At 41.2% G+C, this 27752-nt stretch overlaps 1 protein-coding gene across 1 annotated transcript in view; it reads left to right on the top strand.

Annotated features, from left to right (window-relative positions):
- Nucleotides 1-20935, top strand: part of adcy3a (adenylate cyclase 3a) — a 52348-nt gene extending 31413 nt beyond the window's left edge. Inside the window, exons 13-21 of the mRNA XM_084386087.1 lie at nt 318-586; nt 1869-1950; nt 3031-3189; nt 6276-6422; nt 6528-6644; nt 6740-6866; nt 7265-7389; nt 18637-19396; nt 19485-20935. Of these exons, the coding sequence (XP_084242213.1) occupies nt 318-586; nt 1869-1950; nt 3031-3189; nt 6276-6422; nt 6528-6644; nt 6740-6866; nt 7265-7389; nt 18637-18819 (1209 nt within the window). The 3' untranslated portion in view covers nt 18820-19396; nt 19485-20935. The remainder of the gene's footprint in view (nt 1-317; nt 587-1868; nt 1951-3030; nt 3190-6275; nt 6423-6527; nt 6645-6739; nt 6867-7264; nt 7390-18636; nt 19397-19484) is intronic.
- The last annotated feature ends 6817 nt before the right edge of the window (nt 20936-27752 follow it).

Here is a 27752-nt window from a genome sequence, read left to right as displayed (position 1 = left end):
GCATCGCAACTGTTTTCAACACTAATAATAATACAAATATCAGCTTTGCTATCACAGGAACAAAATACATTTTAAAACAGTAAATTAGAAAACAGTTTTACTGTATTTTTGATCAAATAAATGCAGCCTTGGTAGCATTAAAAAGTCTTACGGACCCCAGACTTTTAAACGGTAGTGAAACACCAACATTTTATAACACCAATGAGTTGAAACAACGGAAACATCTAAAACACAGAAGAAGAAAAAAATCCCACACATCCCCTTTAGCTGATGTTATTGACCACTGTGCCTCTGTCTGATTCTGCTGTGTTCTGTAGTTAAGCTGTCGGGCTCCTCCGCCCTCCACCAATGAGGCGACTGCAGTCCCTTCAGTCTCAGCGGCCGCCAGGAACTGTTCGGAGAATCCTAAATACTACAGCTACGTCGCAGTCCTGGCTCTCATGGCCACCACCATGCTGGTGCAGGTCAGCCACATGGTCAAGCTCACGCTCATGCTGCTGATCACTGTAGCGACGGGTGTCGTCAACATCTACAGCTGGACGGACATCTTCGACCTCTACGATCGGGACCGGTTTAAGGAATACAGGTGTGTCAAGCGCGAATCTCAGTCAGATCACTGTAGAAGTTGGGTTTATTCAAGGCAAGCATCCATCCATCCATCCAACCTAACCTAAACCAACCCCTATTCCTAACCCTATAGTTAGTACATGTAGGTCATTATTATTACTCAGTACTTAAAGCGAGAGACGGCAGGCAAAAACATCGGGGGGTTTTTTACTGGTCAATTTAGAGATTTTGGGATATTTGTCTTCAGTAACATGTCTTCTTTCAGACTTGTGGTGAAAAAAAGTCCAAAATACACATTTAGGTCTTTATTTTACTACACTTTGTCTGTTTGCGTCTGTAGATTTCTCATAAATTCAACAAAAGTTGGCGTTCTTAATCAACATGCTGCTCCGCGTCATCACATGCACCGCTGGATAGCTCTCTCTCTCCTGTACAATGCTGTCAGATCCAAATATGGTCATTTCCTTTTTATCAGCAACCAATCGTGAAAGTAAAAGGGCTGAATGCGCAATCTCATTGGCTGATGATAAATCTTTAAAGCCCGTTTTCTCAAAATGACTTTTCTCTCAAACTCCAAGTCCGAAATCTCCACTTCAGTAGCACCCAAACTTTCCAGTCTTGTACCTAGTTATATTATGAAGACATTTACAGAGGGATTTGTAAATATATTATTCCTAGCCTGATTTATATAACATTTTATTCCAAAAAACATGGCGAAAATCATTTTTTAAGGCTATTGACAGTATATTCTGATTTACAGGATAACAAAAGTAGATATCCATAAATCCCTCTGTAATTTGTTTCCCATCTAATATGTGAACACAATGAAAAAATTTATTTTTAACCTGGCTTTATCCAATACTCAGATTTCGTTTTTTTAAATATATGCAAATTAGCGCATATTTAATTAGATATAGCCTAATTTGCATATTTAAGCATTAAATTACAGAAAACTTGTGATACATTTTTTTCTCATCTTAATGTAGGTAATCAACTGGGAAAGTTTCATGGTGATATCTGCTAGTTAAAAATGTTACCCTATTCACCTGTAGTGTCTCGCCTTAAATGTATAATAACACTGTTACAAATATGATCCATCAGGCTTTTGAGGAAGGTTTATTTGTTCATCTCTCAATCATCACTGTATTGCATTGATTTATATGTTTTAAAACTACAGAGCTTTGATCATGAAACTAAGCATTTAAATATCATCTTACTTGGACATTTTACTCCACTTACATTCTCCTGGCTGTTATTTCATGTCAGGCTTTACAGGGCTTAAGTTTTTCTTTTTTTTACAGAGTTTATCTTGTGCCCTCCAAATACACCATGAGTGTGATGATCTTCATCATGATGGTCAGCTTCTACTACTTCTCCCGACATGTAAGATTTAACTTTCTCTCTCTTTCTGAACGATTTCTTAAAGGCATAGTTCACTTAAAAATAAAATCTCCAAAATTACATTAAATCACCTTAATAATATCATTACGCCCATATGACTCGTTTTCTGAAGTCGTACGATCGCTTGATTTAAGAAAAAGACCAAACGTTTAGTTGTTATTCACTGAAAATCATGAATAACGAAGCTCTCAAATCAAATATGGCAAATCAGTCAATGTTTGGTTAAAAACATGTATGTAGAAGGTATGTCACATAATCTGCTTTCAGGTTTGGAACAACATGAGAGTGAGTAAATGATGACGGAATTGTCATTTTTGGGTGATCTATCCCTTTAAGGCTGTTCCTCATGTGAGGCTATCATATGACTTTAAAGAGCTTGGGATGTAGAGCATGAGTCAGATTACTACTTTTGCTGCACTTTTATGGCGGTTATATTTTCATTTTCATATTTTATATACACTCTTTTTATCAAAATACAGTAAAACTGTAAAATTGGGAAATGTTTTTACAATTTAAAATAGCTGTTTTCAATGGAAACTTGTTTCCGCCACAGAATAAAAAATTAAAAAGGTAACTGCAACTTTTTATCTCACTTTTCTGACTTTTTTTCTCACAATTGCGAGCTTATATCTCACAATTCTGACTTTTTATCTCAGAATTCCGTGACATAAAGTCAGAACTGTGAGATGGAAACTTGCAATTGTGAGATAAAAAGTCGCAATAATCTTTTAAAATATTTTTATTCTGTGGTGGAAACAAGCTTCCGTAGTTTTCTGTGTGAATATATTGTAAACTAATGTATTCCTGTGATCAAAGCTGTATTTTCAGCATCATTACTCCAGTCTTCAGTGTCACATGATCCTTCAGAAATCATTCTAATATGCTGATTTGATGCTCAAGAAACATTTCTGATTATTATCAATGTTGAAAACAGCTGTGCTGCTGCTTCATATTTTTGTAGAAACCGTGATGGATTTTTTTAGGATTCTTTGATGAATGGAAAGTTGAATAAGCTGTCACTTCCTGACATCTGAACGGTGTGTGTTCTCACCCGTGGCTCAGGTGGAGAAGCTCGCACGCACACTGTTCCTGTGGAAGATTGAAGTGCATGAGCAGAAGGAGAAGGTGTACGAGATGAGGCGCTGGAACGAGGCTCTGGTCACTAATATGCTTCCAGAGCATGTGGCCCGGCATTTCCTGGGCTCCAAGAAGAGGGATGAGGTGAGAATCCTGCACTCGGTCGCGCGGCCTGTTCACACCGGGTCACTTCATGCCTTTTTACTGATCGGATAGCTATCGGATTTGTTAAGTGTTCCATGTACTCTTGGCCACATAATGGTGTCTCTGCGATACGAAAATAAATTTTACATTTCAAAAGGAGAGAAAGCGGCAAAAGCGGCACTGCCGGCACATTTAGTCTCACTACTTTTAATGAAGATGAGTGTGTGTTGAGCTTACTCATCTGCGGCGGGTTAGTTTTCTACCATTTTGGGAGGAGTAAAATTTACATATGTGGCTTCAACTATCAAAGGCCCTGTGTAATCATCCTTCCCTCGCGTCCTGGAACAAATCCTTCCCTCGCCGGTCAAAATGACCCGAAGCCCTAAAATTATTTTTGTCCACAAATCTTACTTTATTTCATTTTGATATTTTTTAAGTTTTTTTTTTTTTTTTTACCTTACTAGATTACTAAATTACTAGATTTAATCAATAAATAATAAATAAATAGTCATTTAAGCACATTCCTCACAATATTTCAACTTAAAGCTACAATATGCAAGAATTGTTGGCCTCTAGAGGGCGCTACATTCCAAACAACAACAACGGCGTAGCTTGATGACGATGTGAAGGAGCGTGGAATGATGGGAACTGTCGTTTTAAACTCCACCGTGGATGTAAATCAGTCAGACGGGAATCGAAAAATCATGTTCATGGATGAGGCTAAGTTCTTTTTTTATAATGACATGCTTTTAGTGGCGAGGGGGGCGTGGCTCAGCGCGGTCTGTAATGGGAGAGAGAAGAGACGAGCAAGTAGGTCAAGTGCAAATGACGAACACCTGTGTCTTATTGCTGTGATCCGCGTGGAGAGACCGCTTATAAGCCGCGCGCTGGAACGAGAGAGAGACTGAAGAGAAAATTGGACGCAGAGAAAGAAAACCGGTGGATCCGAGCTCTCATTTTTGAACTGTTTTGTGCCGTCGCGGTTGCCACGGTGAATGCGCGTTGTGCACGACTTTTGTTTGTTTTGCTTTATTTTAATAAAGTCCCAGTCACGCCGACCCCTGTCTTCTTCCTTCCTGACTCTTGAACCTCATCACACTTTTATTTCATTAAAATGAATTAACCGCAAGAAAAGTAAGGTTTAATACTAAATTGGTTATCATAGATGTTACTGTATGTCGAATTCATTGTTGTGATAACGCGGCGCAGTTTTACGTGTTCTAAACAATTGTTGTAAAAGTACATTCGAACATACCCACATCATTTGCCAAAATACTGATTAATCTTTATGTATAACACATGCTATATTTATTTACATGGCCATAAACACAGACGTGATAAACAATGTCAATGAACTAAACACAAATCTAAAGCAATAATACTTTCCTTCCATAAATTAAACATAACTATTACCGAATGCTACATTTGGAAAATATAAAATTAAGCATGCTTTGTCGACAGAACCAGCTGCAATCGGTAAAGAATAATTGTGTTCCATAACGACTGCACGAAACAAGCTAACGTTTGTTGCTTGATAGACGCTACAACTGCAACTTCCGCATTTGTCCAGGACTCCACGCAGTACAAGCGGAAACCGAGGGTAACGCGGATGTGACGCAATTGACTGGCGACTCCCAGCTCCCCCCTGCTCTAACGCCCCGTTTCCTTGGTTAAAATCGCAATTTTCTCACGATTTGAAAATAGTTGGAAACATTTGGGATATTGTAAGTAATCAACTTAACAAAATATATAACACTGGCCTTGAGATTATGGGATATTTTAATGCAAAATTCTTGCATATTGTACCTTTAAATGCAAAATAACTCACAATTTCATGCATAAACCTTTTAATTCAGCTCAAAATATCTTACATTGGGTGTCTTTGTCGACCTCTTGTGGAAAAACAAAATAGATAGCATGATATTTCATGACTCAAGCCACCAGATGGCCTTATAGCTCTATTTGGAGCAAATGAGCTGTTCTGCTGGGTCCTAAAGCCAGTTTTTTCAGGATGCATTCAGAGACAAATGTAGACATTATATAGTTATTTTTTGGGGGTAAAGTTTTAGCATTTTTAGTTTGAATTTTGAGCATTTTTAGGTTTTTCTATGTGTATTGAAGCATTCCTCACATTCCATTCATTCCTATGAGGGTCAAATTGACCCACGAGGGAAGGATTTGTTACTTTTTTAAATTTCAACCACAAAACAAATTTTTTTTTGTATTCTTGGTTCAAGTGCGACAAAAGTCATTGGGTCTTGGACCCCTCTGATAAAGACTCAAAAACAAAAAAAACAAAAAAAAATTATATTCTGGGTCAAAATAACCCGAGGGAAGGATGAGGTTTGCCAGGAGACGAGGCAGACACATCCTCTTTACACCTGGTGTTTTAATCTGTCTCTTTTGTCCACTTTTAACCACTTCTGTCCTGATTTCTTCGAGGGGAGGATCTGTGGGTGGGTAAATGTTTTTCAGATCTTTCAATCTAATGGACGAAATAAGTTTGCGCAATTTCATATGAAAGTGGAAACATACGGAGAGAATCAGCTTTCGTTTCTGCTCTGACAGCCTCAAGACCTGCCGAACGCTGTGAGTGTGTTAGATATCAGGAATGGTGAGAGAACATTGTGCTTGTTACGTTTTTCGTCTTAAAACCAAACTTGGGTCTTCAGTCGACAAAGTTTAATCCTGTCTGTTTGAATGCATTCGACCACATGAGCATCTACACTACGAAAGCAGTGTCGACTGCTTAAAAATCCAGTCGAATGCGTTTTCGACTACCTCTGGAAGTGGCCGAAAGTGGACAAACTCAAAACGTTTTAGACCCCATTTATGCCTGTATTTAGCGTCGTCCACTTATAGACCAAAATGCTTCTTAATACCAGGTGTAAACAGGGCCTCTGATGCATTTACACTTGTTTAGTTTCTTCTCTAATGCATCTCAGACCAACTCTTAAAGTGGTTTGAGCGTTCGGATTTAAATCCATCTCGAAAGCATTTCAGAGAACGCATGAAGTGACCAGGCCCATGTTTTGCATGCACAAACGCAGCCTAACTCAAGTAACTTCTCTGGTTTGGTTTCTCAGGAGCTCTACAGCCAATCCTATGATGAGATTGGAGTCATGTTCGCCTCCATCCCAAACTTCTCTGATTTCTATACGGAGGAAAGCATCAACAACGGCGGGATTGAGTGTCTGAGGTTCCTCAATGAAATCATTTCTGACTTTGATAGTGTACGTTTTTTTTCTTTTTACCGTTTAAATTTCACCCAATTGTTTCCAATTATAATTAGAAGTAGAGATTTTATACCATTACTTGTTTGCTTTTGTGCTCTTTAGCTTTTGGATGAGCCACAGTTTCGCTTTATAACCAAGATCAAGACTATTGGCAGCACCTACATGGCAGCATCAGGAGTCACTCCAGACAATAACACCAACGGTTATGCTTGCATGAAGGTAAAGGAGGTGCAGATGGGATCTCTCTAGAAGCAATATATCCATCTAGTGCTGATAACAATGGTAAAGAGGATTTTTTGTGTCCTTCCCAACAGAAAGAAGAAGTTTCAGACAGGGAACGGTGGCAGCACTTGGCAGATCTTGCTGATTTTGCTCTGGCCATGAAAGTCACGTTGATGAACATCAACTACCAGTCCTTCAATAACTTCATGCTTCGCATCGGTTAGTGGGCTGACATCCATCTACAGTAGTGGCTAAAGTGGCCTAGGAAAATTTAGATCTTCACCTTTTATTCAAATAGAACATTTTTTTTACAAGATTTTTAAGCATATTGTGTTGTTTTGCCTTTCCTCATCTCGTAGTTTGCCTTTTTTTGCCAATAATTTAGTCAGATAAATACCTTAACCAAGTTTACTGTTTTGTTCTTCCCTCATATTTACAATATTTAAAAAATATAAAGTATTTTCCTCATATTATGGATTCCTCATATATAGGTTTAATCAAACTTGTAGGGACAAATATCCCTTCTAAACATCCCTTTTGGCCAGTATTGTATGTGCAAATGACAACGATTATGCTGAATGTTTTGCTGTGTGCATTATGAAATCTGTTCTCCACAGGTTTGAATAAAGGGGGCGTTTTAGCTGGTGTTATTGGTGCCCGTAAACCTCATTTTGACATCTGGGGAAACACTGTGAATGTCGCCAGTCGCATGGAGTCCACAGGGGTGATGGGAAACATCCAGGTGATGGGTTTCACATTGCATTAATGATCTGAAGACACACTTCCTAAATTTTGTTCAACTATTCTGCATCAGGGACTCAAAGTAGCAATGCAACAGACTGCATTTAAACATTAAAAAATGCTGTTTAAAGTGTTAGTTCACCCAAAAATTAATAATTTACTCACCCTCAAGTCATCACCCGCAGCACGTTTGAGCTTCTGCAAGAACCAATGAGGTTCATTCTCGTGTTACGCATCACGTTTGAGCTTCAGCAAGAACCAATGAGGTTCATTCTCGTGTTACGCTTCACGTTTGAGCTTCTGCAAGAACCAATGAGGTTCATTCTCGTGTTACGCATCACGTTTGAGCTTTAGCAAGAACCAATGAGGTTCATTCTCGTGTTACGCATCACGTTTGAGCTTCTGCAAGAACCAATGAGGTTCATTCTCGTGTTACGCATCACGTTTGAGCTTTAGCAAGAACCAATGAGGTTCATTCTCGTGTTACGCATCACGTTTGAGCTTTAGCAAGAACCAATGAGGTTCATTCTCGTGTTACGCATCACGTTTGAGCTTCTGCAAGAACCAATGAGGTTCATTCTCGTGTTACGCATCACGTTTGAGCTTTAGCAAGAACCAATGAGGTTCATTCTCGTGTTACGCATCACGTTTGAGCTTCTGCAGGAACCAATGAGGTTCATTCTCGTGTTACGCATCACGTTTGAGCTTTAGCAAGAACCAATGAGGTTCATTCTCGTGTTACGCATCACGTTTGAGCTTCTGCAAGAACCAATGAGGTTCATTCTCGTGTTACGCATCACGTTTGAGCTTCTGCAAGAACCAATGAGGTTCATTCTCGTGTTACGCATCACGTTTGAGCTTCTGCAAGAACCAGTGAGGTTTTTTCTTGTGTTATGCAGCACGTTTGAGCTTTAGCAAGAACCAATGAGGTTCATTCTCGTGTTACGCATCACGTTTGAGCTTCTGCAAGAACCAATGAGGTTCATTCTCGTGTTACGCATCACGTTTGAGCTTCTGCAAGAACCAATGAGGTTCATTCTCGTGTTACGCATCACGTTTGAGCTTCTGCAAGAACCAGTGAGGTTTTTTCTTGTGTTATGCAGCACGTTTGAGCTTTAGCAAGAACCAATGAGGTTCATTCTTGTGTTACGCATCACGTTTAAGCTTTAGCAAGAACCAATGAGGTTTTTTCTTGTGTTATGCAGCACGTTTGAGCTTTAGCAAGAACCAATGAGGTTTTTTCTTGTGTTACGCATCACGTTTGAGCTTTAGCAAGAACCAATGAGGTTTTTTCTTGTGTTATGCAGCACGTTTGAGCTTTAGCAAGAACCAATGAGGTTCATTCTTGTGTTACGCATCACGTTTAAGCTTTAGCAAGAACCAATGAGGTTTTTTCTTGTGTTATGCAGCACGTTTGAGCTTTAGCAAGAACCAATGAGGTTCATTCTTGTGTTACGCATCACGTTTAAGCTTTAGCAAGAACCAATGAGGTTTTTTCTTGTGTTATGCAGCACGTTTGAGCTTTAGCAAGAACCAATGAGGTTTTTTCTTGTGTTACGCATCACGTTTGAGCTTCTGCAAGAACCAATGAGGTTCATTCTCGTGTTACGCATCACGTTTGAGCTTCTGCAAGAACCAATGAGGTTCATTCTCGTGTTACGCATCACGTTTAAGCTTTAGCAAGAACCAATGAGGTTTTTTCTTGTGTTTATGCAGCACGTTTGAGCTTTAGCAAGAACCAATGAGGTTTTTTCTTGTGTTACGCATCACGTTTGAGCTTCTGCAAGAACCAATGAGGTTCATTCTTGTGTTACGCATCACGTTTAAGCTTTAGCAAGAACCAATGAGGTTTTTTCTTGTGTTATGCAGCACGTTTGAGCTTTAGCAAGAACCAATGAGGTTTTTTCTTGTGTTACGCAGCACGTTTGAGCTTTAGCAAGAACCAATGAGGTTCATTCTTGTGTTACGCATCACGTTTGAGCTTTAGCAAGAACCAATGAGGTTCATTCTCGTGTTACGCATCACGTTTGAGCTTCTGCAAGAACCAGTGAGGTTCATTCTCGTGTTACGCATCACGTTTGAGCTTCAGCAAGAACCAGCGAGGTTTTTTCTTGTGTTATGCAGAACGTTTGAGCTTCAGCAAGAACCAATGAGGTTCATTCACGTGTTACGCATCACGTTTGAGCTTCTGCAAGAACCAATGAGGTTCATTCACGTGTTACGCATCACGTTTGAGCTTCTGCAAGAACCAGTGAGGTTCATTCTCGTGTTACGCATCATGTTTGAGCTTCAGCAAGAACCAATAAGGTTTTTTCTCGTGTTATGCAGCACGTTTGAGCTTCTGCAAGAACCAATGAGGTTCATTCACGTGTTACGCATCACGTTTGAGCTTCTGCAAGAACCAATGAGGTTCATTCACGTGTTACGCATCACGTTTGAGCTTCTGCAAGAACCAGTGAGGTTCATTCTCGTGTTACGCATCATGTTTGAGCTTCAGCAAGAACCAATAAGGTTTTTTCTCGTGTTATGCAGCACGTTTGAGCTTCAGCAAGAACCAATGAGGTTCATTCACGTGTTACGCATCACGTTTGAGCTTCTGCAAGAACCAATGAGGTTCATTCACGTGTTACGCATCACGTTTGAGCTTCTGCAAGAACCAGTGAGGTTCATTCTCGTGTTACGCATCATGTTTGAGCTTCAGCAAGAACCAATAAGGTTTTTTCTCGTGTTATGCAGCACGTTTGAGCTTCTGCAAGAACCAATGAGGTTCATTCTCGTGTTACGCATCACGTTTGAGCTTCTGCAAGAACCAATGAGGTTCATTCCTGTGTTACGCATCACGTTTAAGCTTCAGCAAGAACCAGTGAGGTTTTTTCGTGTGTTATGCAGCACGTTTGAGCTTCTGCAAGAACCAGTGACGTTCATTCTCGTGTTACGCATCACGTTTGAGCTTCTGCAAGAACCAGTGAGGTTCATTCTCGTGTTACGCATCACGTTTGAGCTTCTGCAAGAACCAATGAGGTTAATTCTCGTGTTACGCATCACGTTTGAGCTTCTGCAAGAACCAGTGAGGTTCATTCTCGTGTTACGCATCACTTTTGAGCTTCTGCAAGAACCAATGAGGTTCATTCTCGTGTTACGCATCACGTTTGAGCTTCTGCAAGAACCAGTGAGGTTCATTCTCATGTTACGCATCACTTTTAAGCTTCAGCAAGAACCAATGAGGTTCATTCTCGTGTTACGCAGCACGTTTGAGCTTTAGCAAGAACCAATGAGGTTCATTCTCGTGTTACGCAGCACGTTTGAGCTTCAGCAAGAACCAATGAGGTTCATTCTCGTGTTACGCAGCACGTTTGAGCTTTAGCAAGAACCAATGAGGTTCATTCTCGTGTTACGCATCACGTTTGAGCTTCTGCAAGAACCAATGAGGTTTATTCTTGTGTTACGCATCACGTTTGAGCTTCAGCAAGAAACAATGAGGTTTTTTCTCGTGTTACGCATCAAGTTTGAGCTTCTGCAAGAACCAATGAGGTTCATTCTCGTGTTACGCATCACGTTTGAGCTTCTGCAAGAACCAATGAGGTTCATTCTCGTGTTACGCATCACGTTTAAGCTTCAGCAAGAACCAATGAGGTTTTTTCTTGTGTTACGCATCACGTTTGAGCTTCTGCAAGAACCAATGAGGTTTATTCTTGTGTTACGCATCACGTTTGAGCTTCAGCAAGAACCAATGAGGTTCATTCTCGTGTTACGCAGCACGTTTGAGCTTCTGCAAGAACCAATGAGGTTTATTCTTGTGTTACGCATCACGTTTGAGCTTCAGCAAGAACCAATGAGGTTCATTCTCGTGTTACGCATCACGTTTGAGCTTCTGCAAGAACCAATGAGGTTTATTCTTGTGTTACGCATCACGTTTGAGCTTCTGCAAGAACCAATGAGGTTTATTCTTGTGTTACGCATCACGTTTGAGCTTCTTCAAGAACCAATGAGGTTTATTCTTGTGTTACGCATCACGTTTGAGCTTCTGCAAGAACCAATGAGGTTTATTCTTGTGTTACGCATCACGTTTAAGCTTCAGCAAGAACCAATGAGGTTTTTTCTTGTGTTACGCATCACGTTTGAGCTTCTGCAAGAACCAATGAGGTTTATTCTTGTGTTACGCATCACGTTTGAGCTTCAGCAAGAACCAATGAGGTTCATTCTCGTGTTACGCAGCACGTTTGAGCTTCTGCAAGAACCAATGAGGTTTATTCTTGTGTTACGCATCACGTTTGAGCTTCAGCAAGAACCAATGAGGTTCATTCTCGTGTTACGCATCACGTTTGAGCTTCTGCAAGAACCAATGAGGTTTATTCTTGTGTTACGCATCACGTTTGAGCTTCTGCAAGAACCAATGAGGTTTATTCTTGTGTTACGCATCACGTTTGAGCTTCTGCAAGAACCAATGAGGTTTATTCTTGTGTTACGCATCACGTTTGAGCTTCTGCAAGAACCAATGAGGTTTATTCTTGTGTTACGCATCACGTTTAAGCTTCAGCAAGAACCAATGAGGTTTTTTCTTGTTACGCATCACGTTTGAGCTTCTGCAAGAACCAATGAGGTTTATTCTTGTGTTACGCATCACGTTTGAGCTTCAGCAAGAACCAATGAGGTTCATTCTCGTGTTACGCAGCACGTTTGAGCTTCTGCAAGAACCAATGAGGTTTATTCTTGTGTTACGCATCACGTTTGAGCTTCAGCAAGAACCAATGAGGTTCATTCTCGTGTTACGCATCACGTTTGAGCTTCTGCAAGAACCAATGAGGTTTATTCTTGTGTTACGCAGCACGTTTGAGCTTCTGCAAGAACCAATGAGGTTCATTCTCGTGTTACGCATCACGTTTGAGCTTCAGCAAGAACCAATGAGGTTTATTCTTGTGTTACGCATCACGTTTGAGCTTCAGCAAGAACCAATGAGGTTTTTTCTCGTGTTACGCATCAAGTTTGAGCTTCTGCAAGAACCAGTGAGGTTCATTCTCGTGTTACGCATCACGTTTGAGCTTCTGCAAGAACCAATGAGGTTCATTCTCGTGTTACGCATCACGTTTAAGCTTCAGCAAGAACCAATGAGGTTTTTTCTTGTGTTACGCATCACGTTTCAGCTTCAGCAAGAACCAATGAGGTTTTTTCTCGTGTTACGCATCACGTTTGAGCTTCTGCAAGAACCAGTGAGGTTTATTCTCGTGTTACGCATCACGTTTGAGCTTCTGCAAGAACCAATGAGGTTCATTCTCGTGTTACGCATCACGTTTAAGCTTCAGCAAAAACCACTGAGGTTTATTCTCGTGTTACGCATCACGTTTGAGCTTCTGCAAGAACCAATGAGGTTCATTCTCGTGTTACGCATCACGTTTAAGCTTCTGCAAGAACCAATGAGGTTTATTCTTGTGTTACGCATCACGTTTGAGCTTCAGCAAGAACCAATGAGGTTCATTCTCGTGTTACGCAGCACGTTTGAGCTTCTGCAAGAACCAATGAGGTTCATTCTCGTGTTACGCATCACGTTTGAGCTTCTGCAAGAACCAATGAGGTTTTTTCTCGTGTTACGCATCACGTTTGAGCTTCTGCAAGAACCAATGAGGTTCATTCTCGTGTTACGCATCACGTTTAAGCTTCTGCAAGAACCAATGAGGTTTATTCTTGTGTTACGCATCACGTTTGAGCTTCAGCAAGAACCAATGAGGTTCATTCTCGTGTTACGCAGCACGTTTGAGCTTCTGCAAGAACCAATGAGGTTCATTCTCGTGTTACGCATCACGTTTGAGCTTCTGCAAGAACCAATGAGGTTCATTCTCGTGTTACGCAGCACGTTTGAGCTTCAGCAAGAACCAATGAGGTTCATTCTCGTGTTACGCAGCACGTTTGAGCTTCTGCAAGAACCAATGAGGTTCATTCTCGTGTTACGCAGCACGTTTGAGCTTCAGCAAGAACCAATGAGGTTCATTCTCGTGTTACGCAGCACGTTTGAGCTTCAGCAAGAACCAATGAGGTTCATTCTCGTGTTACGCAGCACGTTTGAGCTTCTGCAAGAACCAATGAGGTTCATTCTCGTGTTACGCAGCACGTTTGAGCTTCAGCAAGAACCAATGAGGTTTTTTCTCGTGTTGCGCATCACGTTTGAGCTTTAGCAAGACCCAATTAGGTTTTTTCTTGTGTTACGCATCACGTTTGAGCTTCTGCAAGAACCAATGAGGTTTATTCTTGTGTTACGCATCACGTTTGAGCTTCAGCAAGAACCAATGAGGTTTTTTCTCGTGTTACGCATCACGTTTGAGCTTTAGCAAGAACCAATTAGGTTTTTTCTCGTGTTACGCATCACGTTTGAGCTTCTGCAAGAACCAGTGAGGTTTTTTCTCGTGTTACGCATCACGTTTGAGCTTCTGCAAGAACCAGTGAGGTTTTTTCTCGTGTTACGCATCACGTTTGAGCTTTAGCAAGAACCAATTAGGTTTTTTCTCGTGTTACGCATCACGTTTGAGCTTCTGCAAGAACCAGTGAGGTTTTTTCTCGTGTTACGCATCACGTTTGAGCTTTAGCAAGAACCAGTGAGGTTTTTTCTCGTGTTATGCATCACGTTTGAGCTTCTGCAAGAACCAATTAGGTTTTTTCTCGTGTTACGCATCACGTTTGAGCTTCTGCAAGAACCAGTGAGGTTTTTTCTCGTGTTATGCATCACGTTTGAGCTTCTGCAAGAACCAGTGAGGTTTTTTCTCGTGTTACGCATCACGTTTGAGCTTCAGCAAGAACCAATGAGGTTTATTCTTGTGTTACGCATCACGTTTGAGCTTCTGCAAGAACCAGTGAGGGTTTTTTTCGTGTTACGCATCACGTTTGAGCTTTAGCAAGAACCAATTAGGTTTTTTCTTGTTTTACGCATCACGTTTGAGCTTCTGCAAGAACCAATGAGGTTTATTCTTGTGTTACGCATCACGTTTGAGCTTCAGCAAGAACCAATGAGGTTTTTTCTCGTGTTACGCATCACGTTTGAGCTTTAGCAAGAACCAATTAGGTTTTTTCTCGTGTTACGCATCACGTTTGAGCTTCTGCAAGAACCAGTGAGGTTTTTTCTCGTGTTACGCATCACGTTTGAGCTTCTGCAAGAACCAGTGAGGTTTTTTCTCGTGTTACGCATCACGTTTGAGCTTTAGCAAGAACCAATTAGGTTTTTTCTCGTGTTACGCATCACGTTTGAGCTTCTGCAAGAACCAGTGAGGTTTTTTCTCGTGTTACGCATCACGTTTGAGCTTCTGCAAGAACCAATTAGGTTTTTTCTCGTGTTACGCATCACGTTTGAGCTTCTGCAAGAACCAGTGAGGTTTTTTCTCGTGTTATGCATCACGTTTGAGCTTCTGCAAGAACCAATTAGGTTTTTTCTCGTGTTATGCATCACGTTTGAGCTTCTGCAAGAACCAATTAGGTTTTTTCTCGTGTTACGCATCACGTTTGAGCTTCGGCAAGAACCAATGAGGTTTTTTCTCGTGTTATGCATCACGTTTGAGCTTCTGCAAGAACCAGTGAGGTTTTTTCTCGTGTTATGCATCACGTTTGAGCTTCGGCAAGAACCAATGAGGTTTATTCTTGTGTTACGCATCACGTTTGAGCTTCTGCAAGAACCAATTAGGTTTTTTCTCGTGTTACGCATCACGTTTGAGCTTCGGCAAGAACCAATGAGGTTTTTTCTCGTGTTACGCATCACGTTTGAGCTTCTGCAAGAACCAGTGAGGTTTTTTCTCGTGTTATGCATCACGTTTGAGCTTCGGCAAGAACCAATGAGGTTTATTCTTGTGTTACGCATCACGTTTGAGCTTCTGCAAGAACCAGTGAGGTTTTTTCTCGTGTTATGCATCACGTTTGAGCTTCTGCAAGAACCAGTGAGGTTTTTTCTCGTGTTATGCATCACGTTTGAGCTTCTGCAAGAACCAGTGAGGTTTTTTCTCGTGTTATGCATCACATTTGAGCTTCTGCAAGAACCAATTAGGTTTTTTCTCGTGTTATGCATCACGTTTGAGCTTCTGCAAGAACCAATTAGGTTTTTTCTCGTGTTACGCATCACGTTTGAGCTTCAGCAAGAACCAGTGAGGTTTTTTCTCGTGTTATGCATCACGTTTGAGCTTCTGCAAGAACCAATTAGGTTTTTTCTCGTGTTACGCATCACGTTTGAGCTTCTGCAAGAACCAGTGAGGTTTTTTCTCGTGTTACGCATCACGTTTGAGCTTCGGCAAGAACCAATGAGGTTTATTCTTGTGTTACGCATCACGTTTGAGCTTTAGCAAGAACCAATTAGGTTTTTTCTCGTGTTACGCAGCACGTTTGAGCTTCAGCAAGAACCAATGAGGTTTATTCTTGTGTTACGCATCACGTTTGAGCTTCTGCAAGAACCAGTGAGGTTTTTTCTCGTGTTATGCATCACGTTTGAGCTTCTGCAAGAACCAGTGAGGTTTTTTCTCGTGTTACGCATCACGTTTGAGCTTCAGCAAGAACCAATGAGGTTTATTCTTGTGTTACGCAGCACGTTTGAGCTTTAGCAAGAACCAATTAGGTTTTTTCTCGTGTTACGCATCACGTTTGAGCTTCTGCAAGAACCAGTGAGGTTTTTTCTCGTGTTATCGCATCACGTTTGAGCTTCAGCAAGAACCAGTGAGGTTTTTTCTCGTGTTACGCATCACGTTTGAGCTTTAGCAAGAACCAATGAGATTCATTATCGTGTTACGCAGCACGTTTGAGCTTTAGCAAGAACCAGTGAGGTTTTTTCTCGTGTTACGCATCACGTTTGAGCTTCAGCAAGAACCAATGAGGTTTATTCTTGTGTTACGCAGCACGTTTGAGCTTTAGCAAGAACCAGTTAGGTGTTTTCTCGTGTTACGCATCACGTTTGAGCTTCTGCAAGAACCAGTGAGGTTTTTTCTCGTGTTACGCATCACGTTTGAGCTTCAGCAAGAACCAATGAGGTTTATTCTTGTGTTACGCAGCACGTTTGAGCTTTAGCAAGAACCAGTTAGGTGTTTTCTCGTGTTACGCATCACGTTTGAGCTTCTGCAAGAACCAGTGAGGTTTTTTCTCGTGTTATCGCATCACGTTTGAGCTTCAGCAAGAACCAGTGAGGTTTTTTCTCGTGTTACGCATCACGTTTGAGCTTTAGCAAGAACCAATGAGGTTCATTCTCGTGTTACGCATCACGTTTGAGCTTCTGCAAGAACCAGTGAGGTTTTTTCTCGTGTTATCGCATCACGTTTGAGCTTCAGCAAGAACCAGTGAGGTTTTTTCTCGTGTTACGCAGCACGTTTGAGCTTTAGCAAGAACCAATGAGGTTCATTCTCGTGTTACGCATCACGTTTGAGCTTCTGCAAGAACCAGTGAGGTTTTTTCTCGTGTTATCGCATCACGTTTGAGCTTCTGCAAGAACCAATGAGGTTTATTCTCGTGTTACGCATCACGTTTGAGCTTCAGCAAGAACCAATGAGGTTTATTCTCGTGTTACGCATCACGTTTGAGCTTCAGCAAGAACCAGTGAGGTTTATTCTTGTGTTACGCATCACGTTTGAGCTTCTGCAAGAACCAATGAGGTTTATTCTCGTGTTACGCATCACGTTTGAGCTTCAGCAAGAACCAATGAGGTTTTTTCTCGTGTTACGCAGCACGTTTGAGCTTTAGCAAGAACCAGTGAGGTTTATTCTCGTGTTACGCATCACGTTTGAGCTTCAGCAAGAACCAATGAGGTTTATTCTCGTGTTACGCATCACGTTTGAGCTTCAGCAAGAACCAATGAGGTTTATTCTTGTGTTACGCATCACGTTTGAGCTTCTGCAAGAACCAATGAGGTTTATTCTCGTGTTACGCATCACGTTTGAGCTTCAGCAAGAACCAATGAGGTTTATTCTCGTGTTACGCATCACGTTTGAGCTTCAGCAAGAACCAGTGAGGTTTTTTCTCGTGTTACGCAGCACGTTTGAGCTTCTGCAAGAACCAGTGAGGTTTATTCTTGTGTTACGCATCACGTTTGAGCTTCAGCAAGAACCAGTGAGGTTTTTTCTCGTGTTATCGCATCACGTTTGAGCTTCAGCAAGAACCAGTGAGGTTTATTCTTGTGTTACGCATCACGTTTGAGCTTCTGCAAGAACCAATGAGGTTTATTCTCGTGTTACGCATCACGTTTGAGCTTCAGCAAGAACCAATGAGGTTTTTTCTCGTGTTACGCCGCCCGTTTGAGCTTCAGCAAGAACCAATGAGGTTTTTTCTCGTGTTACGCATCACGTTTGAGCTTCTGCAAGAACCAGTGAGGTTTTTTCTCGTGTTACGCATCACGTTTGAGCTTCTGCAAGAACCAATGAGGTTCATTCTCGTGTTACGCATCACGTTTAAGCTTCAGCAAGAACCAGTGAGGTTTTTTCTTGTGTTATGCAGCACGTTTGAGCTTTAGCAAGAACCAATGAGGTTAATTCTCGTGTTACGCATCACGTTTGAGCTTCTGCAAGAACCAGTGAGGTTCATTCTCGTGTTACACATCACGTTTAAGCTTCAGCAAGAACCAATGAGGTTCATTCTCTTGTTACGCATCACGTTTGAGCTTCAGCAAGAACCAATGAGGTTCATTCTCGTGTTACGCAGCACGTTTGAGCTTCAGCAAGAACCAATGAGGTTTTTTCTTGCCCATCAATCAAGTACTGTTTAGCTTCTGTTTATGTTCGCTGATCAATGTTTATGTCAATAATAGCCTAAATTAAATCTCTTTGTGAACGTTTTGAAGCAGCAAATTGGTAGTTGTGTAGACTGTCAATGGAGGGACAGAAATCTCTCAGATTTCATTAAAAATATCTTAATTTGTGCTTCAAAGACGAATGAAAGTCTTACAAGTTTGGAACAACATGAGGGTGAGTAAATGAGGACAGAACCCTTTAAATGAGCAGAAATGTACTGTAGTTGCTGTTGCTAACTACTTGTACTTGTGAAAAACAAAACAAGCTCTATTGTCTTGTAGTCGATTTGTTAGCAATGGCCAAAACATGTAAAAACTTTAATAATCACAAGGGGGTTTTACTAATCTATTTTATGTTGTAGAATAAAACATGACATTATCTATCAAAAACCTTGACTTCATTATGACAGAACCGGATGTTGGAATAAAAATGCGATCTTTTTTCCGGGTTGTAAGACTGATTACTGTGAGTTACTAACCCTAACTTTAACCCTAAACATACTCTGCTCCCCCCAGGTGGTGGAGGACTGCTACTGCATCCTGAAGGACTACGGCTTCCGCTTCGTGAGGAGGGGACCGATATTTGTCAAGGGGAAAGGAGAGCTGCTCACCTATTTCTTAAAGGGACGTGAAAAACAAGGCTCCTTCATTAACGGCTCTTTTGTCACCCTGCCGCACCAAGTGGTGGACAGCTCTTGACCAACACGCACACACACACACACACTGTCGTACTCTTCAAACTTGCTCGCGCAAACCTCACGTCATACCTCTTCTGCCGAGTACATGTGCTCCAGTAATTAGTACTTTCAAATGTGTTTTCTCTATTTATTAGCCTGAGGAAAGAAATGTTGGCGGGAAATGAGACAGACTGTCTGTTTATATAAGAGAAGTACTATAAAATATACGTTTTGAAAGTGTGCACAGCCACGAATGAATGAAACAAAAGTTGAATGATTTTAATAGGCTGCTGAAGTGATAAACAGTTTGAGAGGAGGTTGTTTTTAAACTCTTACCGCACAGAATACAAGGAACTCTACTGTATATTACACAATGCGCTGCTCAAAGAAACCTATTTTTGTTGTTCTTTCATTTGAAATCCTTTTATTATTTAATCCTTTATTATTTAAAGATTACCCTGACGTGTCCAGATATATCTGAATGTTGTTTGCAATTGAAAAGCTACTCTGAATGCCTGCGTAGGAAAGCATACTGGCTGCCTTTGCATCGTGTGTGTGTGTGTGTGTGTGTGTGTGTGTGTGTGTGTGTGTGTGTGTGTGTGTGTGTGTGTGTGTGTGTGTGTGTGTGTGTGTGTGTGTGTGTGTGTGTGTGCGTGCGTGTGTGTGTGTGTGTGTGTGTGTGTGTAGACATGCATTTCTATTGTCTCTAGTCACCTTTTCTTTATTTGTTGACTTTATAGTGGATACATGGGGTTCTGAAGTCTGAGACCACATCAAATCATGGGTTTTATTCAGTTTAACCCTGGAATTGAGTTCTATAAATAATTCTATAATACATAGCTTGTAAACATTCAGTGTCCTGGTAGCAGGAGACTTGGCACTCTTTTTTTTATTGCCTTTTCCCCGTATCAGATATTTTAGAAATCATCATGATTTAGGTATCATTCGTTTAAACACTCAAAATTCATCCTGTAAAACCATCTTGAAATTGAAATCAATTCCCAAAGACAAAATCTGGATCAAAACCCAGATCTGGACCGACACTATGTTGCCGTCTGGGTAGAGATATGGCTTTTATTTTTGCAGCAATTTTAGAGTCCAAGTTGTTTTGCCAAATATATATTTATAGTTATAGTTATGCCAAAAAAAGATTTACTTCAGTACATTTGCTTTACAGCAAATTTAAACTTTTTTACACTTTCATTTTTGAAGCTTTTTTCACACACAAAAAAAGACCAATCTTTGGTCTGTATTCCAAAGCTTTCATGAATTTTTTATGGCACACTTCATGTGCACTTTCGGCCTTGTGAACTGACAATGACCGCTGCATAAGCGTGAAGTCCACGAGACCTTTGGGTGTCCTATTGGTCATGTTAGGTTTCAGAAGAGTGCTGATCTTTGCTGCTGATATTCGCCCCCTTAATGTGGAGTGCCCTTTTATATCCTTAAAAAGGGTGTGACAACACTAACTACAAGTATATTTAATATTGTAAAAACACTGTATTAAGTTCTACAAATAAAAACAAGCACTTTCACTGGTGGTCTCAGACTTTTGGACCCCTCTTTTGGGTTGTTCTAGTAAAGTGTTCCTCACGTGCCAAAAACAAGCCACTATGTGTGTCAGATTGTGGTACTCTGAGGACGCAGGGGTGTAGGAGTATCACTGTGAACGGGTTTGTTGCACTACATTCATGGCAGTATTGCAGGGATGAATGTTTCTTAATTCAGAATATATTCCCCATGGTGTCTTTCCTCAAAGATTAGATGAATGTGCAATAGTTTTATTCTTTTACGCCATTCTGCTCTCCAGTACAGTTTTAAAAAGAGCCCTCCTCTCCCAGCAAGTCATATTTTTATATTAAGATGTAAAAGTTGTAGTTAAAGAGGATTGTACAAAGAGACGATGGAACGGTGTGTCTTAAAAACTGGCCAAACAGTTCATTTATTACCAGTGTCAGGGACGTTCTGTGTCGGTAAGCAGAAGTCACATCTGATTTTGACTTTGATATGTTAAAATGGTTTATGAAGGCATGACATTGTGGCCGATCTCTGTGGTTTGATACCAGACTAAAATTTGATATTTTTGAATTATCCTTCGATATGGAATAAAATGGCACTTTGAATGATCTGTTACCTGATGCTGTGTGAGCTTGATTATTTGAACCTTTTATGTGTTTAATTGAAATGTTACAAAGAATCTTCTTTGGATTAAAAAAGAAACAATAACTCTTCCTACAACTATGATTTAAAATTTTACAAATACTTTTCACATTCGACATAATGGTTCACCAAATACCAGAGCTACTCCAATAATTGGTTCTACAATAAAATTTTGGTCACATGGTATTACAACACTGTAATTGATAAAATAAGATAACACTCAAAAGTTCTGCTGTTTCAAGGAATTCTGATACTGATGAATGTTTCACAACGATAACTTTTTTTGTGAGGGCAAATGGTTAATTATCTTTGTTTGCATTACTCCCTCAACATACCACATTAAATCCAGCCTACGGTGGTTTGCTGGTCTGGTTTTAAAGGAGTTTTTAGGCACTGGTCACACTTTATATTGTGTCTTTATGTACTTACATAAAAATAATTAGATACAATGTACTGATTGTGTTGATGTATTAAAAAAGCCCTCGTGCTGCTATTTGTCAGGGATCAGCCAGGCTGCTTGGAAGACCTACAGGGTCAGCCGTCACATTTCCCGCCTCGCCAACCAGAGTATACCAGCACTCCAGAACCAGTCCCCATGCAAGTGGATAACACTCGTCTCACAATCACTGAGTGGCAGAGGAGGCTGACCCAGGGTCTTTGCTTGTACTGCAGCGCTGGTGGACATATCATTACAGCATGTCCCATCCGTCCACTGCGACCTATGGTGAGTGTCATCCATTCTTCCTCAGTCAACGTGAAACCCCTCACCACTGAAGTTATCCTTACTGCCTCACATGTCTCTCCCAGTACACGCCCTCCTCGACTCCAGGTCAGCTGGAAACTTCATTTCCGATTCCCTCTGCTGCCAGCTCAATCTCCAGAAAAGGCCCACCAAAACCCATTATCAGGTTCACTCGATAATCTGTAAACCTCTCAATAAGAAGAACGTACGTTTCTCTGTGGGACCTCTCCAGCTGTAAGTGGGACAGCTGCATACTGAATCCATCTCTCTACTGGTTCTGGAGAATTCCACCGCTGGTATCATCCTAGGGCGCCCGTGGTTAGTGCAACACGATCCCGTTCTCTCGTGGGTAACGGGAGAAATCCTGAAGTGGGGCGATAGCTGTTTTCCAGGATGCTTTCCACATCTTCCTCAACCGGTGATTTCCCTTCCGGATACATGAGGGGGACGAGTGGAAGACTGCCTTTTGAATACTTAGTCATGCCGTACGGCCTGGTAAATGCCCGCTCCGGGAAATCCTCCACTGTACCGTTATCGTTTACATCGATGACATTCTGATATATTCCCGGAGCCTGGCCGAACATCGCCACCACGTTGCGGAGGTCCTCCAACGCCTCAGAGAACATCAGCTCTTCCTTAAAGCCGAGAAATACTCATTCCATCAGTCTTCCGTCCAATTTCTCGGCTATAACATCAGTGAACACGGCATCCAGATGGACGAGAGAAAGGTGGAAGTGGTTCGGAACTGGCCAACCCCTTCTACCATCAAGGAACTTCAATGTTTCCTCGGATTCGCAAATTTCTATCGCCGGTTCATTCACAACTATAGCTCTATCACCTCTCCGTTAACCAATCTCAAGAATAAGCCCAAGTCTCTGTCCTGGACACCTGCTGCCACCCAGGCTTTCCAGAGCCTCAAGGACTCTTTCACCAATGCGCCGCTCCTAATCCACCCAGATCCCAACAGGCCGTTCATCACTGAGGTCAACACCTCCACCACCGGGGTAGGAGTGGTGCTATCTCAGCAGCAGGGGAATCCATCACGTCTCCATCAATGAATGAATGAATGAATGAATGACGCATTTATATAGCGCTTTCATATGTACTACTGTACACCCAAACGCTTTACAATCATATCAGGGAATCTCTCCTCAACCTCCACGAGTGTGCAGCATCCACTTGGATAATGCGACGGCAAACACAGTAAAACGGCGCCAGTGTGCTCACCACACACCAGCTATAGGTGGAGAGACAGTGATAGAGCCAATTCAGTGGATGGGGATTATTAGGAGGCCATGACTGGTAAGGGCCAATGGGTGGAATGTGGCTAGGACACTGGGGATACACCCCTACTCTTTACGAGAAGTGGCATGGGATTTTTAATGACCACAGAGAGTCAGGACCTCAGTTTTACGTCTCATCCGAAGGACAGTGCTCTTTTGACAGTATAGTGTCCCCATCACTATACTGGGGCGTTAGGACCCACACAGACCACAGGGTGAGCACCCCCTGCTGGCCTCACTAACACCTCTTCCAGCAGCAACCTAGTTTTCCCAGGAGGTCTCCCATCCAGGTATTAACCAGGCTCAACCCTGCTTAGCTTCACTGGACAACCAGTCTTGGGCTACAGGGTGATGTGGTTGCTGGCAATCATTTATGCACCTTTTCCAAAAAGTTATCCCCGGCGGAGATCAATTACGACATCGGTAACCGAGAGCTACTGGCAATCAAGCTCGCATTGGAGGAGTGGAGACACTGGTTGGAGGGTGCGAAGGAAGAATTCACAGTACTCACCGACCACAAACTCCAATACCTCCGAGAAGCCAAACTACTCAACCCCAGACAGGTAAGATGGGCTTTATTTTTCACACAGTTCCATTTCACCATCTTCTATTGTCCAGGTACAAGAAATCGTAAAGCAGATGCTCTATCCCATCTCCATACTCCCGAAGAAAGATCCGAAGAACCTGAGCCCATCTTGCCTCAAAGGATCATCGTGTGCCCCATTCAGTGGTCCCTCGATCAACAGCTCTGAGCACCTATGTCCCCAAGTCTCAACGCACCAATCTCACTCACTCGGCATATGCATCCGTGGGCACTGGCCATCCAGGGGCCAACCGCACCCTCTCACTGCTACAAGATCGCTTCTGGTGGCCCAACATGGCCAGGGACGTGAGAAGGTCTGTCCAAGGATGTCCTGATTGCGCCATCTCGAAGAGCCCACGCCACCTTCCATCCGGCAAGCTCCTTCCGTTGCCTGTTCCCCAACGACCCTGTTCACACCTGGGAGTAGATTTCGCCACAGATCTGCCTCCATCTGAAGGTAATACCTGCATCCTCGTAATAACTGACAGATTTTCTAAATCCTGCCGTTTGATCCCTCTGAAAGGCTTACCCACGGCCATGACCACTGCGGAGCTCCTCTTCAACCACGTATTCCGGCACTATGGAATTCCAGAAGACATAGTATCTGATCGAGGTCCCCAATTCATCTCCCAGGTATGGAGGGCCTTCAAGCTCCTAGGTGTGACCGTCAGTCTCTCGTCTGGATATCATCCTCAGTCGAACGGGCAAACGGAGAGGTTTCTATGAACCTTCTGCCACGGCCACCAGAACTCTTAGAACCAATTTCTAGGCTGGGCCGAGTACGCGCAGAACTCCCTCCGTCAGCCTGCCACTGGACTCCCTTCCAGTGTGTACTCAGTTACCAGCCTCCACTGTTCCCGTGGTACGGGGAACCATCCGACGTCCCCTCCGTCGACCATTGGTTCCGAGAGAGTGAGAGGGTCTGGGACCACGCACATCATCACCTCCAGAGGGCAGTGCGCAGACAGAAGACCCAAGTGGATACTCTGAGAGCCGAACCACCTACTGTCAGGGATCAGCCAGGCTCCATTACCATCCAGTCACAATAATCACTATCACCTGAGTATCACCACAAACACTTATAAGCACACACCTCACTCTGGCACTTTGTCTGGTCTCGTACATGAGTAAGGACTCACCTCATTGTCTTCTCCTACCTTCCATGTGTCATTGGCAAAGTATCTTTGTCTCCCAGAGTGTCTCCTAGTCTCCAGTGTCTTCCAGTTCTTCGTCTTCATCGTCCTGCAATCACTTACCTCTCTTCCTGCACCGGTATGTGCTTCCACCATCCTCCGCTCCATCCACAACCTCCTCAACCATCTAAACAGAAAAGACTGTTAGTATCTCCGTTCATCATTACTCACAGACATTTACCTTTTCCCGCTACTGCTATTTGCTTCATATTGTCAATAAACCTGTTTCTCACCTCTACCATTATTGTTTGGAGTCTCTGTTCTGTAACACTATTGAGGTGGGATAGGGGAAAGGTTAATGATCGGTTTAGTGGTCTGGGCAGGTTTAAGGGTGGGTTAAGGTGTAAGGGAAGGGTCAACAGTGTAATTGCAGGTGTTATTACATTATAGAACTGTCCTGGAAGACCAGCTGAGACCTTAAATGGTATTTAATGGAGAACTCCTGGGTTTTTTGGTGTCCTGTCCCTGGACACCTCACAAATTCACTGCAAAAAACCTGGCCAGCACAGCATCCGAAAGCACAAATATACACTAACATTTGAAAAAAATTAAATCTATTTAAAAGTTTGTAAATACCTTACACAATATTGAATATTGATGAACACAAATTCATCATTTCTGGAAATGAAAATATTAAATACAATTTGAAAGTATTGCAAAAATAAAAGTACAGTTTTATTTATCATATATTCATATTTATGTTGTTATATTTAAATATTTGAAAGTGTTCTTGTTGCACGTTACATGCTGTAGAAATAACTAAATTAGCCATAATAGCACGCAACTAACCCTAAACCAAACCCTGGCCCCAAAGTACATGTTCATTAATATTACTGTAAAAATAAACTGTAAAAATTGCATCTTAAAATAAAGATTAACCTTTTATTTTTTGTAATAAAGTCACTGGCTGTGGCTGAAATCGCCCTTTCAGTATTCCCTACATCACTCCACTAATATAGTTAACTTGAGGGAGTGAATGAAAAGGAGTGAGTGAATTCGGACACTGAGTGCACCGGAAGCGCTGCAGCTTTTGCATAGTTTGTGCTGTTTAATAATCATTTGAAACTTAGCACACTGGCAGCTCCAGTAGTAATGGACGGATTTATCTTGAACTCTGTCATTCTCTGTTGAGTGCATACTATGATCAGTGTTGGGAATAGTGTATTTATTACAAGTAACACGAGTTACGTAATCAGATTACTTTTTTTCAAGTAACTAATAAAGTACCGCATTCCTTTTTCAACAAAATATCTGAGTTACTTTTTCAAATAAGTGACACAAGTTACTTTCTTTTCCCATTTATTGACTGACAGCTCCTGTTGCCATATTGAGAGGAATCATGATTACACATTGTGTGCGCTGTGTGTGAACATGAGTATTGTAGATCTAGACTAAATGTGAGCAGGCATTTACTCATCTCACTGGCACAGAACACTCAGTATTCCTCAAAATAAATAAAAAATGCAATCCTGCAATACTTAAATGTTGAATTACACAAAATATACTTAATGTATTTAATCTCTTTACTCTTTACTGCTGACCTTCGATGATCCAATTCAACCATATTAATTAATTAATTAATTAATTAATTAATCAAATTATATAAATAAAGCCCATCTTAGATGTAGAAAAGTGAAGCAAAAGTATAACGCATTACTTTCCATAACAATTAACTAAGTAAGTTACTTTTTCAGGGAGTAACGCAATATTGTACATTACATTACTTTTAAAAGTAACTTTTCCCAACACTGGCTATGATGTGGTTCAGCGAACATCGGTTGTACACTTGTTTTTGCGGTGCATTGTGGGATTAAATAAGTGTACGCGATGTCCACTGGTTTCGGACACTACCACTACACCCTCAAATATTGCTCTATTTAAGGGTATAGGGGACGAATTCGGACACAGCCATAACATTGTTATCACAGTATATTGATATATTTAATATTTGCAATGGTTACTGTTTATTATTTTTTCATAGTGTTTTTCATGTGATTTTGGTGATTTGTATTAAAAACAGATAGGGTTTAGGTTACCCCTATAGGTTACCCCGCAAACATCATAATAATTATTGTTATATTTTTTATTCATTATATATTCAAAAACATACAAAAATATACTCTCCCTGTTTTTTACTTCATGACAAGTGAGATTTCAATGATACTTTGATACCACTAAATTTAGGAAATGTCCCCGGTTTCCATTTCAAAAAATCTGCTGGCCATATTTTAGTATTTCTTTAATCTCCCTCTCCTCAGGGTAAAGGTCATGCCGGAGAGCACATCTGTACCACTAACAAAAACATTCCAAAATTACCATGGTATTACTATAGCTGTGAGGATATGCATTTCATGTTTTTGAACATCAAAGACAACAGTACCATGGCATTTATATTAAATATACGAGTACTACTGTAAATAAGGTGGTACCAGGTAATCATTCGGTACAGTAGTATTTCTGGAGACAGTTGATCAGTGTACCATAATGCTGCCACAAATCTTTTCTAAGTCCACTCCCTCCAGATGTTAATACATTGTTGTAATGCCAGTTCATGGTGTTGTTTACTCATTCAGAAAATATCAGCATTGCTGTACTATGGTAATACCACAGTACTTATTGTTACTGAACAACTTTGGAAAAGTATTGACACATTTATTAATGATAATATCCTATGAGATGTAACCATACCTTTTAAAGACTTACTTTAGGACACTATGAATCTGAAGACAATGTTTGGTTTGTTATAAAGTTAATTTATATTCTTTGCCAATTTTATTTCCAAAAATTCAAGGTTTACCAAAAACACACCATTTTTAAAAGAATTTAAAAAATATTTCAACACCATTTAATCCTCAGACAGAAATCATGTAGGACTTCAATTTGCCATGTATAAACTTAATTTCTTGGCCGCATGTTATTTTTTTCTTTTCTCTCCCAACTTTCTTATATATTTCTGTCATTTTCAAGTTATTGTTAACTCATTTTTTTTCCCTC

Source organism: Rutilus rutilus (assembly GCF_951802725.1).
Source record: "Rutilus rutilus genome assembly, chromosome: 17".
Lineage (NCBI taxonomy): Eukaryota > Metazoa > Chordata > Actinopteri > Cypriniformes > Leuciscidae > Rutilus > Rutilus rutilus.
The sequence above is the reverse complement of the archived record's forward strand: the minus strand, read 5'-3'. Positions and strand labels throughout refer to the sequence as shown.